General features: G+C 38.0%; 1 protein-coding gene across 1 annotated transcript in view; it reads left to right on the top strand.

Annotated features, from left to right (window-relative positions):
* Nucleotides 1–18014, top strand: part of BACH2 (BACH transcriptional regulator 2) — a 209840-nt gene that overhangs the window by 85490 nt on the left and 106336 nt on the right. Inside the window, exon 3 of the mRNA XM_075202783.1 lies at nucleotides 2414–2573. Within this exon, the coding sequence (XP_075058884.1) occupies nucleotides 2541–2573 (33 nt within the window). The 5' untranslated portion in view covers nucleotides 2414–2540. The remainder of the gene's footprint in view (nucleotides 1–2413; nucleotides 2574–18014) is intronic.

The raw sequence follows: 18014 nt of genomic DNA, 5'->3' as shown, positions 1-18014 counted from the left end.
TATAGATTCTGATTAAGTGTTTAGCTTGGAGCACTGCAATGTAGGAGGACAAACACAGTTTATGTGGGGTGTAGCAGTAAGGGAAATCTTTCAGTCCTGCAATCATAGGCCATCTCCAATAAGACCATACAGAGTGTAAAAGGTACACTGCTGAGCAGCATAAAAATATTTAGCAAGATTAATAGGTGAATGCATGCTGATTAACTCCTCTTAATGTCATAATTACAGACCTTATTTATTTTTAAATGCTGAAACGAAGACATCACAATTATTTCATATATATCTTCATTTCCTAATATATTATTATTTCCATATAGAATGAAAGGATCTACATAACTGTAAGTGTGTGGGTACTGGTATCTTAAAGGCAATGAAGCCTAAAAATGACAATCTTCTCAGTATATTTATGACTGTAGCTAGAGCAACTTATGGTTAACTAGACTCCCAGTGGAGCAGTTGTCACCTGCTTAGAGATGTACAGTAACCTATTCTGTTTTGTGGGTGCTTTGCATGTAGTCCTGGTCACTGATTTGAGCCTAAGCTTGTCATTGAACACAAGAGGATACATTGAATTGCGATCTGTCAGATCTTAACCAAACACGATTGTATGGATTTCTACTCCAACTGCAAATCTACAATATGATGGCCTGTTCAAGAGATATAATGTAATATACATTAAACCAACATCATTGAATGAGCTTTTTACATGATAGTATATTAGAATTTGCATGTCAAATCTCACAATATCCCTCATCCATTTCTGATTATACACACATACAGTAAGTTTCATACTCCTTCCTTATGCACTTTTTAGTTCTACTGATGTAACTGTCCAGCCAATAAAAACAATATTTGAATAGAATATGTTTATACATGAAAAATGTATTCTAGTATCTACAAAATGAGAGTTTAATGTGGCAAACACTGATTAGAGTCTTGGTTGTACATGATAACATTAAGTTGGCCAACATGAATATGTTTGAACAAATATAACTCAGTGTTGTTTGTGTGTGTGAAAAATGACTTCCCCATATGGATAAGATGCAGTCAGTTGGGCTTCATCAGGCAGGTTGGGAAATCTGTTCAGCTGAAGACCTAATTCTGCCTGACTGCCGAGGAACCAGAACTGTACAATATAATCCTCAAAGTGGATGGCCGAAAGGACCACAATTGGTCTGAATGACTAGAGCACTCTCCGTTTTGGTCACCATAAGTCAAAACAGTCATGTGTCAAGCATCCAGTCATTTTAGTACACTGAGTTACAGGAACATTCCACTGATACCTTTCTGATATTCAAGTTATCGTCTTGTAGTTGTATCAAGGTGGCAACTCTAAGGTTCTTTTATAAAATATATTTGCCCCACGTTAGTAATAGTGCTGATTGTCTAGCGTTAATGTTTTTATATCCTCTGTGTGTTGCAGACCCCACCCAAGATTTACTGAAAACTCCCTCTCCTGTGCTTTCATGCATAACTCCCTATAGTATTTTGCTTTTTTGTAGTTCCAAACAGAAAGTATTGTAAGTGAACACATCGTTGATTAAGATTCCCCCACCCTCTGAGACTTGCATTCAGTAATAAAAATAGTTTATGCCGTCAATTCCTGCTTGAATGCATTCTGAAACACAGTAGTTTTCGCCACCATAGTTTAGTCAAGTGAATGATAAAAGTAAAATAAATGGAAAAAAAATGAATATTTAATAAATATTTTTTTTTATAAATAGATAAATGTAAATTATCTTGAGTTTCCAAAAGGGAAGTCAATGGTATGATCATGTACCCTGTAAACAATCATGAAACATAAAGCTTTTACAATGTTACAAAATGACTCATCTTTCTGTGTAGTTGAACACCTGTGAATTTCACTCAGTTTTCAGCAAATTATACCCCTATAGTGGTAACTGTGATACTAAAGTGATCTAGACACATTGATCAACATTTATAAAACCTATATCTGCAGAGCCATTTTAACCAAATAGGGCATTTAATGTAGTGTAACACTATTGTCTACCCAAACCTTTCTGCTCCTTGGCAAACTCTTACACAGGCATTGTACCATCTTGATTATGTTATCAGGGGCCTCATTGTGTAAAAGCCATTAGTACCAGCCCCATTGCTCAGACCTCACTGTTAGCCGCATTGCGTAGGTCACTTCGCCATAAACCTACTGGTATCTACATTGACCCCTTTGTCAGCTACATTGCTCAAACCCTGTCACTAACCATATTGTTTCAAGAGCAGCATTAGCCTCATTATCAGCCTTGTTGCACAATCCCCATTGCTCATAACCTATTATTTGCCTTATTGCACAGACCCTTTTGAATAGACCTTGTAGTCCACAATTAATGAAAAGGTCATTTTCTATAGAATAAAAAATGTCACATGTTACAAACCCATTTTCCTTTAATTTTAGATGCTGCAAGAGAGTGAGATCTGGATATCAAAACCAAGTCTTCCATGTGCCCACAATGACCTTCTGAAGTGTGAATAAGCATGAAGACAGAGTGTCACATGAATAACTATTCCTTGATTTCTGGAAAATGTATATTAACAGAGAGAGACATCATTTAAAGGTAATGTTGTATTTGGTTTTAAACATATTGGACCTGAGTCATTAAGGAGAGTAAGCAAAAAAAAAAAAGGAGTACATTTGATCCTGGACCATGTTACACTGCAAAGGGTGCAAATTTGTTTATAATTTTTCATGTAAGGAAAATACTGAAATTTAAAGTTGAACTAGGACATGAACTACCCAATTATAAATCTGTCCCCACATTTTAAATGTTCTCCCCCAATGGTTTTGCCAAGGGGCAAAATGACTCCTTTTTTTTTTTTTGCTGTGCTCTCTTTAATGACTCAAGGCCCATTGTATTTCTGTTGCTAAAAATACTGTCATTAACCTTTTTTTTTAACCCACCCACACGTTTCCAGTATTACGCTACGATTAACATTTTCCAGAGCAGTGCAACAAATACATATCATTACAGTCTTCAAAATATTGTAAAATAATAAAACAAGGTTTGGGTTTTAGTAAAAAATGTCTTTAGATTCAATATAGAATTCTCTATCTTCATACTTAAACATAGTATTTCTAAGGTAACATTTCACAACACAGTAAGTTAGCTCCACACAGCTGAGTGCTATGGTCCATTTCAAACCTGATGGCACATGGTTGGCCACATTGTATAGGTTGGGCGGTTCAGCCAACCATATTGGAGCATCATAGTGCTGCTGTCTGTTGACTCTAGACACATGATGGCTGTCAACATGATCTACAAGCATGTCCAAGCATTTGCAAATAAAGTGAACCAGCGCCAAAGTTTTGGATGTTCAGAAGGTAAATTGTAACACTCTATAGATGGTTTTTACTACATTCAAGTTCACTTTTTAGATCTATGATCTTATCCAGGAGAGGGACATTTCATAACTTACAGGATGTTTTTAAAGGTGAATTCCACACAAAAATAAAAGCTTAGTTTGGGAGGAAATTAGGTGAGATTAAATACAATTTGAAATTATTTGGGTTATCAACTACACCGTGAACTTGTCATTCACATTAATGGGATTCACACACTAGAGTCCTTGACAACCCGGATGTTGCTTGAACAAGGCCCATCCGAGCAGGAGAAAGAATCATGTGATTGGGACTTTTAGATATGTTGTGCAATTCAGGGAAATTGACTAATCAATGAAGTACAGCTAAAAGTAGCATTTCAAACTTTATTCTGTCTCATCTAATTCCATCCAAAATTATTATGTGTTTTAATTTTACAAGGAATCCGCCTTTTAAGCTCAATATTTATTAGACTCTGCAAATTATCATGAGTCAACTGCAAACACAATCTACCATAGCGGTCTGCTGAATTTCGGTTTCGTAATTTCAGGAATAGCATTTTCAGCTTTTTATTTATTTTTTCTTGAAAGAACATCCGATTTTATACAAAAGCTGGTTTCTCTTTGACACAAGTGGTTGAAAGGATTTGGTTCGGTACGGCATAGTAAAAACACTTTTTTTCTTGGACGCAATTTATGGGGCCATTGAAAACCGCAAGCTGTCCGTCTACATCTGTGCACAAGTGTTGTACTATCACATCATCTGTACATGTAAGACCGCTTTCATCACAAGCAAATGAATTCTGACTCATTAAAAGCTTGATATTTCAATCATTAGGGCTTATATTAGTCATTGTTGGCTTTGCAGATTACCCTATGACTCAGATGAAGAAATGTAAATGAGCTTGCAGAATACTGGCAGGAAGTGAGAGTTTTGAAACCTACTTAAAGCAGACCACAGATTTTCCTTGTTATATTTATCCTTTACAAATTTTCAATTGTAAACTTTATTTAACATTTAATGAAACTTTTATTTTCACCGTATATCAAACTCATTAATACTGGTTCTTGGTTTTCATCCTATCTAAATAGAGTATTTCTCTTCTAGTAAAGTCTCAAGGACACATCTCTCACCCATTTGTCTAGTGAAGCACAAATGTTGCCTCGTTATTATTATCCATTTTTTATAAAGTCCAAACAGAGTCTGTAGTTCTGTAATTTTCCTATGATCTAAAGCTAATCTAAAATATAAGTGCTTATCTAAGATATAAGAAAATATGTGCCAAGCCAAGACTGTAAAGGGAAGACTTATAAAGGAAATATGGTTCATGGTATTATTCAAGAGAGGCTTGTTGGTTACCAGCATTGGCTGGCACTAGAAGCTGTGTATGACTCCTCTATAGGGGAAATGACACATGAGCTGGATGATGTTGAATTTGTCCTGTTAACTAAATATAGTTTGTGTGTTGCATTAATCAGGAATGTGCATAATAAATGGCATTGTAAATACCGCTTTTTTAGTATCTGAAAATGTCTTCAGCCTGTGACATTGCCCTAAGTTTTCAAAAGTCAGTATGTGTATTTTGGTGTCTAGGATATGAGGATAGGCACACTGGACAGACATGGAAGCAATAGTTGAAGACATCATAGAAACAGATCCACCAGACAGTGAATGATTCTGGGATTTGTTAGACAGGAAAGAATATTTGTAATGTAATCAGACTAATGCTACAGTAAGAACTGTTCAATTTATCTACAAATGTGCAAGGTCAGATTTCAGATGCCATGGGGGGAGGGCACTGGCAAACCTGGTTGATCAAACAGGATGAAATAAAGAGTCAGTATTTAGGAAAGATCCAAAACACTGTGCAATGGTTGGCCAATTACGAAGCTAATACCAAACCACCTACATGTGTGTGAAGAGCATGTGACTTGAAATTAATTGCACAACACTGGTTGGCTGTCATTGGCATGTATATACTTCCTTCTATGTTACAATACTGGAAAAAGCTCTGGATAAAACTTACATTTATTTGTATCGAACATTTTCACAAGGCTCCCTCCCCATTATCATTCGTGCTTTCAAACTGTCTGTGCTGTGGGCTCAATGTACTGTATGGATTTCAGTGGCTCAAAACTTTGTCCATTTTGGACATATGTTAACAGCAAAAGCATTGTATAATAATGTGTTTCAGTGCTTGTATGTTAATGTGTATCTGACTGTATTCAAAAAATGTGTCGCATGTATTGTTTTATTTCTATATTTGAATGTTAGGTAGCAAATTATCATGTCATTTAACATTGACATGACTATTTTTATTTTGCACAATGAACAGAATTGTGTTCCTTCCCTTGGTTCTGAAACAGTAGCTGTCCCAGTCCCAGTCCTAGTTCTGAGTGCTGGAGGAGATTTTTGCTGTTTTCTCCCAAAGTTGTTTTTGTTTTTTACGGGTGAAGTCCTCATTTGTGACAGGAAAACAGCATGTTTCATAAATTTTAATGTCACAATGAGGGCTTTTGAATGGTACTTTATTTTTGAATATAGTAAGCAGTTCACAAACTCAGCTGAAGCACCAAAACAATCTACACATACCAAGGAGTGACAAGCATTGAACTGGAGGTGATTTAAGATTGAGGACCAAAGCTGCTCTGGTGGTGATGAGCTTATCCTACAGATAGATAAACAACCTGAAACTGGGCATACTATCATTAAAGTCCTAAAATGTAGCTTCAGTTAAAAGATTACAGGATGATACTATGATAATAGGTTTGCTCAGATCGTTGGTTCCTATTATCTTTGAGGTTTCAAACAGACTAAGCCTGTGTGCCTGTATACCTGTCTTTCCTTCACTGTGCCTTTTGACAGGTAAACAAAAGAAAAAGACAGGCGCCCACACAAGGATCATTGATCTCTATGGCTAGGTACACACTGGCCCGATGATTGCACAAAATCAGCCTCCAATCAGCCGACAGTCGACCGTTTGGTCATAGTTTCATTTGGTTGGTCGTACTGTTTAATATTTTCCGACCAACCACCGACCGATCATGCAGTGTGTATGCACTCATACTCACAATCTCCATAGACTTTACAGAGTCGTGTTCTTTTCAGCCTATGGTAGAGATGAATGTCCCGGTGAATAAATGTAGAGAGTGCTATAGAAGGAATAATTAATTTGTTCGTTCTGAGACAGAATGTTTCGTTTGAGTCACAGAAGCTAACGAAATTCAATAGGACATGTGGATAGCTATAACAAGGTTTTATTCAGTGTGACATAATGAATGAATCAATATTGTGCTGTCATTCTCTGAAGACTAGAGGATCAGATGAAGGACCAGATGAAGAGCCCAGACCTGAAAGTAAATCGTGTCAGTATGTATGCATGAATCATCAGACTGATCGGACCTTCAGTCGTAGGTTCAATCGTTTGAGATAACACGTCAGCCGGAAAATTCTTCGGTGTGTACCTAGCCTATGAAAAGACACTGGTGGAATGCACATGGCTGACTTGGCAGATCATGTAGCAGGAGGAACATAGAATATTTTCTACTGTCCCCTGCTTCTGCTCCAGCTTTTGCTTTGGTTAAGGACCTGTATGCAATGCACTGGTATCTCCTCATAGAGATCAACAAACTCTATGGGAGTATCTATCTGTCTAGCCATATACCTGACAAAAAATATGATATATATAAATGCTTGTGTGTGCAAGCCCTAGAAGAGTTAATACATGGGATCCTTACAAAGCTGTAATTTCTTCAGTAATTGTAACATTGTTAGTATAGTTCCCTGGCATGCAAAAGGATGTATTTTTGCTTTATTTTAATATGTTGTTTCCTAAATAGAAACACTTGTTGACTAAACAATTCAAAATGTATACCATATTGGTTTTCAACAAGAATATTCCAAATAAGTGGTCAGCGTTAATAACTGCTCTATAGAGTAATATTTGAATTGCATTCATGGGGTTAGCGGAAACCTTACTTGGGATCAGGAAAAACAATTACATACATACAATATTTGCAGCGCACATATTCTCAAAAGTTTAGAAGAGTCATCATTTCGTAAATGTTCTCTTAGTGGTTATGATAGATAGTTCAAGAATAAACTGACTTTATACATCAGAACCACAGACCAGTAGTGAACTTTAATAGTATCTTTCATGATAAGATTGAAGGAAGCTTTGCTAAACCACTATTATTTAACTGAAAATATATTCGTGATCATTTGGAACACGTTGTGGTTTTATCGGACAAATCAATTCTACCCTTTAACTAAATGCCAAACAATGTGTAACCTTAGTTAGCCTACAAGACGGAATGAGTCACAGCAAGTGTATAATTTTATCTAGTTATACTTTATGAATCATACTCTGAAGAATAGTCATGCTCTTTTTCCAGAGGCCTATAACATGGCATAACACTGTTTTTCCATCTTGTATTGTACTCCATATTCTATTTGCATTCGCTGTTAAATAAGAGTCACTTAAATACCAGTTTTGGAATAATAACACAACCATTCATCAAAAGTATTGGTCATATGAAGAAAAGTTCTACATACAGTTAGCATTCAATGAGTTTTACCAAATATTTCAAAGGTAGGACAACTCCTAAAAATATCAGTTTACAGGTGTAAAGGTAGGGTTTCACAGAGGAGAAGCTATCATGGTCTTTCACCAAAATATTCATATTATGGATAGAGCATGTAGTCATCCCCCCACACACACACACAAAGTTACTCAGATAGGGCTGTGAATGAGCAGATGTCTCCAAGCTCCATGAGGCCCCACCATCATCCTGGTGTTTTGTATCCATCCCCCAGCTCCTCAACACCCCTGATTATGTATGTTTTATGTGTATTATTTTAATGCTTTGGAAAACTCCCATAGATTGTAAGCTTGCGAGCAGGGCCTACTCACCTCTTTGCCTGTTTTGTCCAGTTTATTTATTAGTTTACTGTGTTTGTCCCCAATTATAAAGTGCTATGGAATATGTTGGCGCTATATAAATAGATGATGATGATGATGATGATGATGAAACTGCAAAGAGGAGCAAGTGCAACAGATTTCATTATTTTTTTGGTAAGGGGATTCTGGGAATGTATAATCCTCAATGTACTTGCAATTTAGATGAAAAACCTGCTTCTAGAGTTGTCAAAGTCCCACTATTAGCTAAACCTTCAACCAAGACCCACACTGTACCTAACATTATGCCTCAGTTTTCCACAATGTAAACTTTTTTAATTTGCTAACAGTACAGCAATCCCCCACTTAGCACAATTAATATGTTCTTGAAAACTGAAACTCTAAATAAAAATGGACTTCCCGTTAGAATAGAGAAATCAAATTACTTATTTCCCAAGCTCCAGAAAGCTGTGGCAAAAATAAGTAAAACGCAATAGTTGACAATATTTATTGACTGTAGTATTGTACTACAGTACTGTACTGAACACAGTGGTCAGGGCTGCCAAGAAGAATTCAGGGCCCAGGTACAACAAATTCATGGGGCCCCCCTCATAGTGAAGTAAGCCCCAAAATTTTACGGCGGCGCAAAATAAAATTAGGTGTATGGTCATATATTCAGGGGCGTGGCTAGCCAAACGGCGGTGCAAAAATTTTGGGAGGTGTGGTCATGCATTTGAGGGCGTGGCAAACGTGCCATTGGGGCGTGGCTAACATAAAAACCACTAGGCTCTCAATTCGCCGGAGCGTCACATATGTTCAAGCACTCCTGACTTTCAGGACATCTACCACCACAGGGTAGTATACAAACAATGCAGTGTGTACACAAACAGTTCAGTCTTGGCCTACACCTTACATTTGACACAACATTCACCAAAAATTGGTATTGTCCCTACTAGAATCACAACATTTCACACACTGTGCTGCTCTCTCCTACCTGTTCTTCTCACTTTCTCCACCTGTGGCTGCTGGTTTTATTTAGTTGTGGCTTGTCCGGATCCAGAAATGTTGTAGGACCTATTTTGAAAAAAAAATGGCTACATTTAGAAAATTACAGCCAGCCCCAGCGCTAAATCAATAGCACCCACGATTAATAATTAGGCCTTCCTCCAGCCCCAACATTAAAATAATACTATTCACATTTAATAAATAAACCTATTTCCCTTCCTGCAAACAGCCCCAGCAATACCTATTTCCCGCAACCATCACTGCCATTAAATAATTCATAGTCACATTTAATAAATAGACCTCATTCTCCCTAAACTCACCCCAAGATTCAATAGCCCCCAAACCACCCCATCTTAAATTAATAGTCCCTACTATTAAATTGCCTCACCATCACCCTACAAACAAAATAGCGCCCATTAATTAGCTGCCACCTACCTCACACACACTACATTGCAACAAGCCCCCTGTGCCATTACACACACAATACTGTGCCCCTTCATCACAACTACACTGTACCCCCTTATGCTCACACTGCGACCTCCATGATGCTTTTCCCCCTTCTTTTTTACTTTGTGCCTCTCTCCCACTTTTTTTCCTCCTCTGTTCCCCTCTCCCACTTTTTTTTATTCCTCTGTGGCTCTCTCCTTTTTTTCCTCCTCTGTTCCTCTCTCCCCAATTTTTTTTTATTCCTCTGTGGCTCTCTCCTTTTTTTCCTCCTCTGTTCCTCTCTCCCACTTTTTTTTTTATTCCCCTGTGGCTCTCTCCTTTTTTTCCTCCTCTGTTCCTCTCTCCCCAATTTTTTTTATTCCTCTGTGGCTCTCTCCTTTTTTTCCTCCTCTGTTCCTCTCTCCCACTTTTTTTTTTATTCCCCTGTGGCTCTCTCCTTTTTTTCCCTCCTCTGTTCCTCTCTCCCACTTTTTTTCCCCTCCTCTGTTCCTCTCTCCCCAATTTTTTTTATTCCTCTGTGGCTCTCTCCTTTTTTTCCTCCTCTGTTTCTCTGTCCCCTTTCTTTATAGTACTGTCCCTCTCTGTTTTCCTCCCCTTGCCTCTCCGTTTCTTTACTTACCTTTTGTTAACTTCTTTCTTTTCTTTTCTGCTCTTCTGTCTCCTCTTCTGTCTTCTTTCTTCCTGCTGGCTGCGGCGCTCCTCACTGACTGACAGGCGTGACTTGATGACGTCACGCCCGGCAGTCAGTGTGAATGGAGGAGAGGAGGGACACGGCGCCGCGCGATCACGTGAGTATTTTTTTTTTAATTTATTCTTCCTCCCAGCTCCCAAGAAACCCAAGACCCCCCCCTCCCCCCCCCCCCCCCCCCGCGGGAAAAAAATATATAAAAAGTTAAAAAAAAAAGCGCAAGACAGGAAAAAAAAAAAAATTAATTAGCAGCGAGGGCCCGTCCCGGGCCCCCTGGCATGGCCGGGCCCGGGTAAACTGTACCCGCTCCCCCCCCCTCTCGGCGGCCCTGACAGTGGTACAGTGGTCGTAGTAAAACTATCAAATTCCCATTACATTTTCCATAACGCCACTTCTACATTTCCATTTTGACCACTGACTGTACATATATTTATCAAACATATTGAACACAAACAAAATACTGTACTGTATTATGTATAAGTACTGTACTTTCAGAAACATAAATATTTTTACTTTGTAAGACTTTGATTGCTGCTAGTTCTGCAGGAGAAGATCTAACAAGACTTAAAAAAAAAAAAAACAATCAGGTTTGCTCTGCTTTGTCACCTTGTAGCAATTAAGTTCTTATTCCATGTTAAAGATTACTATAAAACTGTGTCCATTTTGGGGTCATGCTTTATGGTAGCAATTAATGCATCCTGAAGTTTGAAAATCTCATAAAGTTTTGCTGTTGTACATGCCTTTGCCTGCAATGGTTAATTTTTTCTCCTTAATACTCAAATGCTTGCTGCTGTTTCCAAATCTGCAAGATCCTCATCAGATAGTGAGTGGGATTGAAGCAGATCTGTAATATCTGTGAACTCGGCTTAAGTGAATCAAAGACAACAATGTTGTCTATGACTTCCAGCACAACATTGTCAACTCCTTCGCCATCAGATTTATCACGCACGTATTCAGGCCGTAATTTTTTACACACTCCATTCATAGCCTTAGCCGTAACTGCATCCCAGGATCTGCCAAACTTAATGTTGAAAGCTTTCCAAAACTGGGTGAGTGTTGCACAAGTCTTACTATCAAGCTTCTTGATTGCCTGTCATGTCTAGATAATAAGCTTTGAAATTGTCAATATCACTTTGGTCCATAGGCTGCAGAATTGATGTGGATTTAGAAGGAATATGACTTTCACATGCTCATCAAGTTATTTGAGGGTGGTGGGATGCACTTGAGCATTATTCTTTGCACAATAGTCCTTGACAGTTGGACACAACTGGTGGCTGAACCATTCTTCAAAGACATAACTGGTCACACAAGCCTTTCTGTTGCTCCTCCAGATAACAGGAAGAAATGCTTTCGAATAACCCTTAAGTCCACTGGTTTTCAGAGCAGTAACTAAGCATTGGTTTTAGTTTACACAGTCACCTGATGCATTACCACCAAGTAACAGTGTTGAGCGATGTTTTCACACCATAAATCCTTGCTTTTTTTCTTTCTTTTAAATGTAATGAAGATGTATATCGTCCTTGGCATTCTCTTCCAAAAGAGTCCAGTCTAATTTATTATTAATAATAATATCGATTTGTAAGGTGCCACAGTGCTCCGCAGCGCCGTACAGTAGGGAAAACAGTATATATACATAAAACAGACATACCAGTTAGACAAAAAAATATCTACGTTATATACCTGTTGTGGAGTATATCCACTCCTCAATAAGCTTGCCCATTGTTTTTTTAAAACGTTATGCTCCCTTGATGTTGCACTTGCTGCTTCCTCACTAATAGTAACATTGTGTAGTTTAGCCAATCACTTAAATACATCAAACCAGCCATGGCAAGTACTTCTGTAGGTGTTTATGCAAGCTCAATGTTTTAGACTGGATAGTCAGAAAACTGAGTGGTATATTACGTTGTATTTGTTCTCCAATCCACACATTCAGTAAACGCTCCATGTCAACCATGTGTTGATCTGATCTTAGTGTTTTGTGTTTCACTGAGAGGAGTTGTCATCTTAGAAAACACCCTAATTTGGTCTCTATCCTTTATAATTGTCCACACAATAAATCCTACCAAGCCTAATGCTGTGGCCACTTCATACTGATTCTTACAAGTCAATATGCCTCAAAACTTCTAATTTGTCTTTGCCAACTTCTGTTTCTGCTCCTTGCACTGTTGTTGCTTGTCTTATTCTCACACTTCGGTGCCACTTTGAAGACCGAACATATACAGTACTGTACATTAGTATGTGCACAGTTTAAAGATTTTTTTAAGCATATAACAGCCTTATGGTGTAAAATAAACATTGTTATATTGAACTGTATTTGTATTGCTGCATTAATATCAATGTTACTTTGTGAATCGTAGTTAGTATTTATAAGTGATGCCTTAAAATGCACATGGTTAGTAATGTCACTGCAAAATGATTACATTAGTGCACCATATTCCACAATGTATAGGAACTGCATCATATTTTATCCATGTTTAAATGATCAAATCAAACAGAACAAAAACAATACATAAAGCTATATTATATATAAATCACAAAAATGTTTACTATTTTAAAACTACTTTTGATAAGGTTCAAAAGCACAGCATAATCTGAAACAGTTTTCAGTAACAATAATAATTTGCCATAAACATTCATATACAAATGCTAACACAGGAGGAAAACATGTTGTGCCCTGTTATTGTAGTGTAAACATGCAGGAGATTGATATCTCCACACCTTCAGACTCCCTAATCTTATGATCTTTCCTTATATCTCCACTTGAAGATCCACTTTTCCATTCATCTGTCTAATTTTTTCTTATTGTCAACACGGATTGATTTATAGATCTGGTAGAGCATTTGAACTTTTGGGTCAAAAGATGGGCTACCATATATGTTAGACAAAGGTGAACACATAGGAGGCGGATCAGTTAGATATTGTATTGTTGTATGTATATGTGTGTGTCTATATATGTGTGTGTCTATATATGTGTGCATATATATATATATGTGTGTGCATATATATATATATATATATATATATATATATATATATATATATATATATATATATATATATATATATATATATATATATATATATAGTGTGTGTGTGTGTGTCAAGGGGAACACCTTTTAATATAACAATTACTTAGCAGTTTTTAGACCGGGCTGCACATATTCCAATAATCAGTTGTCCGTTATCTTGAATATTCAATTTGAATTTCATGCTAGTCCTATTGTTTTGTATGAATAAGTTAAATTTAATAATTTACCAGCTAGTTGCAACGCTGCAGAAGTATGTTTCTAAGGCTATGTATGGTAGAGAGAGTGAAAAGGTGACGTTAACACACACACTAAACCTAACAGACGTTACTGTCAATCACACCTTCCAAGAAACGAGTGACATTGCAAAAGAAACGCTTGCATTTTCTTCTGTCATCCTAGTACTAACATCCCTGGTGTAATTTCATCTCACTGCTTCGTTACTTAGTGAATGTAGTAGACTTCTCAGCCAAGATGTGACTTACCATCCCATTTCCATTTATAGAGGGAAAAAAACTTGTAGTGATTGACATCTAATGAGTGGAAGGTGTTATAATGTAAAATTCTAAAAAGTGGTTTCTATAGCAATTTATCAACTGCTGAGCTACATATAGTTTGATATAAAGTAGTACTTGTATATATATGTGTGTGTGTTCGACTAAATCCCAATAAAAAAAATATTACAGGGTTTCCATAGTACCTGGGTCACCCAGTTTCCTATATGATAAACTAACAGAAAAAGAGTGTTTCTTAAATACAAATGAAAGTCCAAATTGTCTTCCCAAACCAAATAATCAATCTTGTATTTTTTTGTACATTCTTAACAGGTGAGAAAAATAAATGCTATTGTTTACTTACTATATTTAATTGTTAAGCAGAATAGCCACAAATTGTTATTTAACCCTTTTCAATGGCATGGATTTATGAATTAAAGTAGCAATCCCATGTAGACGGTTTAGTATTTGGGTTTTTTTAAATGGCAAGTGGCAACCTTTTAAGCATGCATCTTTATTAGCTGCCCTCCTACAAATCATTATCTCCTTTTCATTTAGTCATATTTATTAAAGGTCTTTCAAAAAAAAATCGTTATCACATTTCTCAGTAATGTGGAGGAGGAAGGAGAGGAAAAACCTTGAGAGGGGCATTCCATGTGCTATGTGACTATGGTTGCCATGGTAGACCATGACACTCTGCAGAATTGTAATTCATAGCTGCCTGAAGAAACAAACCAAGGAAAAAGTGGTAACTTCAAACATTCTTCTTATCACCTTATGTAAAAAGTAAATACATTAATTTTTTCATGGGATTCCGGCATTAAATTCTTAATCTTGCCTTATCCCTGTAGATCAATTATAAGGCCAAGGTGTATGAGGAAAAAAACAATAAACATTTTCTAAATATGTAACAAAGCATCATTTTCTGAATATGTAACATAAATATCACACAGCTTATTTTATATTAGTGGAAAAAATGTACACTTATTTTGTTTTTGTCTTGTGCTGCTCTCTTTTGTTTTTCAAAAGTATGTTAGGAGTCACTTCTGAGAACTCTGAATTTTTTTGGATAATGTATATTTTAGGTCTTCTACATTCTACCCACAAGTTTCCCTCCCAGAGATACATTGTAAGGTTTATGCCAAAATACTTTGGCGCCACACATCTATAGCAGCTATGACCCCATCATATGGCATGACTTTGCATAAAAAATATACAGCTTGTTGTTATGGTCTGTTCTATTTTTCTATTCATATTTAGTAAAACATAATTTGGCTGCCAGTAGGTAAATAATTTAAAAAATTGTAAAATTCTCGCTTAACTATTGGAGAAAAAACAAGATCTTTATGACAAAGCTTCTCCCTATATAATAATTTTTTTATTTAAGCAAGGGGAGTCTGGAAAATATTATCACTATAATACGTAAACAAAAATATATGTGCAGTTCCTGTATGTAAATGTAAGAATGAAAACAAAAGCATGACTATTGCTTACATGTCCTTTTATCTGTCACCTCAAGATGGAACTCTGTGGTTTGGACACTTCCTTTCGTTGTAGCTGTTCCTTAGTCTTTATCTGTACAGTAACTTTGGGGGGAAAAGTCATTCTACATCATTCCCATGATTTCCCCTTAACTACTTCCCTGCTTGTTTTGTCTCCTGCACACACCACACTCACCAACCTACATGAACAAAAATAATCCTCACACCCCCAAATCCTCCACGTAAGTCCTCTTTCTTACCCTGCTCCTCCCTTCTCATGGCTGCTGGTGATATCTTGCCTAACCCTGGGCCCCGTACAATCCCCACTATCTGCTCATGCTCCTCGCTCCACTCTCGTATTTCCAATCCCACCAACCTTATCCACACATCTCCACTACCCTCTCTTCCTTTCTCCTGTGCACTACGGACAACAGATCTATTTTAACAAAGTTATACTGTGATGGGCACTCCCTTGACCTTGTCTTCTCCTGCTACTGCTCCATCTCTAGTTTTTCCGATTTAGCCTTCCCACTCTCCGACCACAACCTCCTTTCCTTCAGCCTCACCTTACCTCATGCCCTTCCCCCTGCATCCAAATATACACATACACAATGAAACCTAAGTACTCTTAACCCAATTCTCTTCTCATTTTCACTAAAACAACTATTTTCTCCAATGACTGCATTGTCCTATCCTAACCAGGCTGCCTCTTTCTATAACAAAACACTCACTTCAGCCCTAGACTATGCAGCTTCAGCTACTACATATAATCTCTGACGATCCAAACCCCAGCCATGGCACAATGAACAGGCCCGATACCTGCAAAAGTGCTCCGCACTGCAGAGCGCCACTGAAGGAAAATCTCGTTCCTATCCCGATTTCCTCCACTATAAATTCATCCTCTCATCTTACAGCACTGCCCTTTCAATGGCCAAACAAACATTCTTCAAATTTCTATCCACCCAGTTTTCTAACCCACATCACCTCTTTGCCACCTTCAACTCACTTCTCTGCCCACCTGCACCTCCTTCTCCTTCATCCCTCACTGCCCATGATTTTGCCACCTATTTCAAAGACAAAATTGACACCATTAAACAAGATATTTCCTCATGCTAAATTCCATTCACTCTACCCACCTTTACCTACACTTTCCAATCCACCCTTAAGTCATTCTCTCCAGTAACTGAAGGTGAAATCTCTGCACTCATTTTATAATCTTACCCTACAACCTGTCCGCTTGACCCTATTCCCTCTCAACTACTCTGCTTCCTCTCCTCCACTGCATGCCCACCTCTAACTCACCTCTTCAACCTGTCTCTCTCCACTGGCACATTTCCATCCTCCTTTAAACATTCACTCATCTCACCTATTCTTAAGAATCCATCTCTCGATCCAGCCTCTCTCTCCAACAACTGCCCTATTTCTCTCCTCCCCTTTGCCTCCAAACTTCTTGAGTGATTAGTGTACAAACGCCTGTCTGACTTTCTGTCTTCTCTCTGCAACCAGGCTACCGCTACCAACATTCCACTGAAACTGCTCTCACAAAAGTGAGCAATGATCTACTTACTGTAAAATCTAATGGTAATTTCACCATACTCATTCTCCTGGACCTCTGCTGCTTTTGATACTGTTGATCACCCTCTTCTCCTACCCACCCTTCACTCCATTTGCCTTCGTGACACTGTTCTTTCTTGGTTAACTTTTTACCTTTGGAACTGCTCCTTTAGTGTTTCTACCTCTGGTACATCCTCCACTCCACTCCCACTATCTGTTGGGGTCTCTGAGCTCTGTTGTTGGCCCTTTACTTTTTTCATTGTACACCTCCTCTCTTAGGGCACTAATTTGCTCATTCGGCAATTCCAATACCACCTCTACGCTGAGGACACCCAAATCTATATCTTTTCCCCTAACCTCTCTCCTTCTGTACTATTCTGTTTGACTAACTGTCTTTCTGCTATCTCCACATGAATGTCCCAACACTACCTGAAGCTCAACATGTCCAAAACAGAGCTTATTATCTTCCCTCCTGCCAGAGTCACCACCTGCCCTCAATTCTCCCTCACTGTCTGTAACACCACAATTTCCTCAGTCTCCCAAACCCGCTTTATTCCTCACATCGTAACGCACTCCCAGTCCTGTTGACTTCACCTTAATAACATTGCCAGAATACGCCCTTCTCTTACTCAACATGCTACCAAAACTCTTATCCATTCTCTCATCACCTCCCGTCTTGACTATTGCAACCTCCTGCTATCTGGCATTCCTGACACCCATATATCCAGACTTAACCCATCCTAAATGCTGTTGCAAGACAAGTCCTCTCTCACTGCTCCACATCTGCTGCACCACCTTGCAAATTCCTACACTGACTCCCTGTGTTCTCCAGAATCAAATTCAAATAACTCGCCCTTACCTACAAAGCCATCAGCAACGCTACCTCTGCATACATCTCAAATCTCATCTCAAAATACTCTCCCTCCCGCTCTCTTAGATCTACCTCTGACCTGCGACTTGTCTCGTCTCTGGTAACCACCTCTCATTCCAACCACAAGACTTCTCCTGTGCTGCTCCCCACTTATGGAATTCCCTACCAGGCTCAATCAGACTTTCGCACAGCCTTCAAATCTTTAGATGCTCTTTGA

Source organism: Mixophyes fleayi, chromosome 3, assembly GCF_038048845.1.
Source record: "Mixophyes fleayi isolate aMixFle1 chromosome 3, aMixFle1.hap1, whole genome shotgun sequence".
In the NCBI taxonomy this organism is placed as follows: domain Eukaryota; kingdom Metazoa; phylum Chordata; class Amphibia; order Anura; family Limnodynastidae; genus Mixophyes; species Mixophyes fleayi.
Note: the sequence above shows the minus strand (reverse complement) of the source record. Positions and strands in the feature narration are given on the sequence as shown.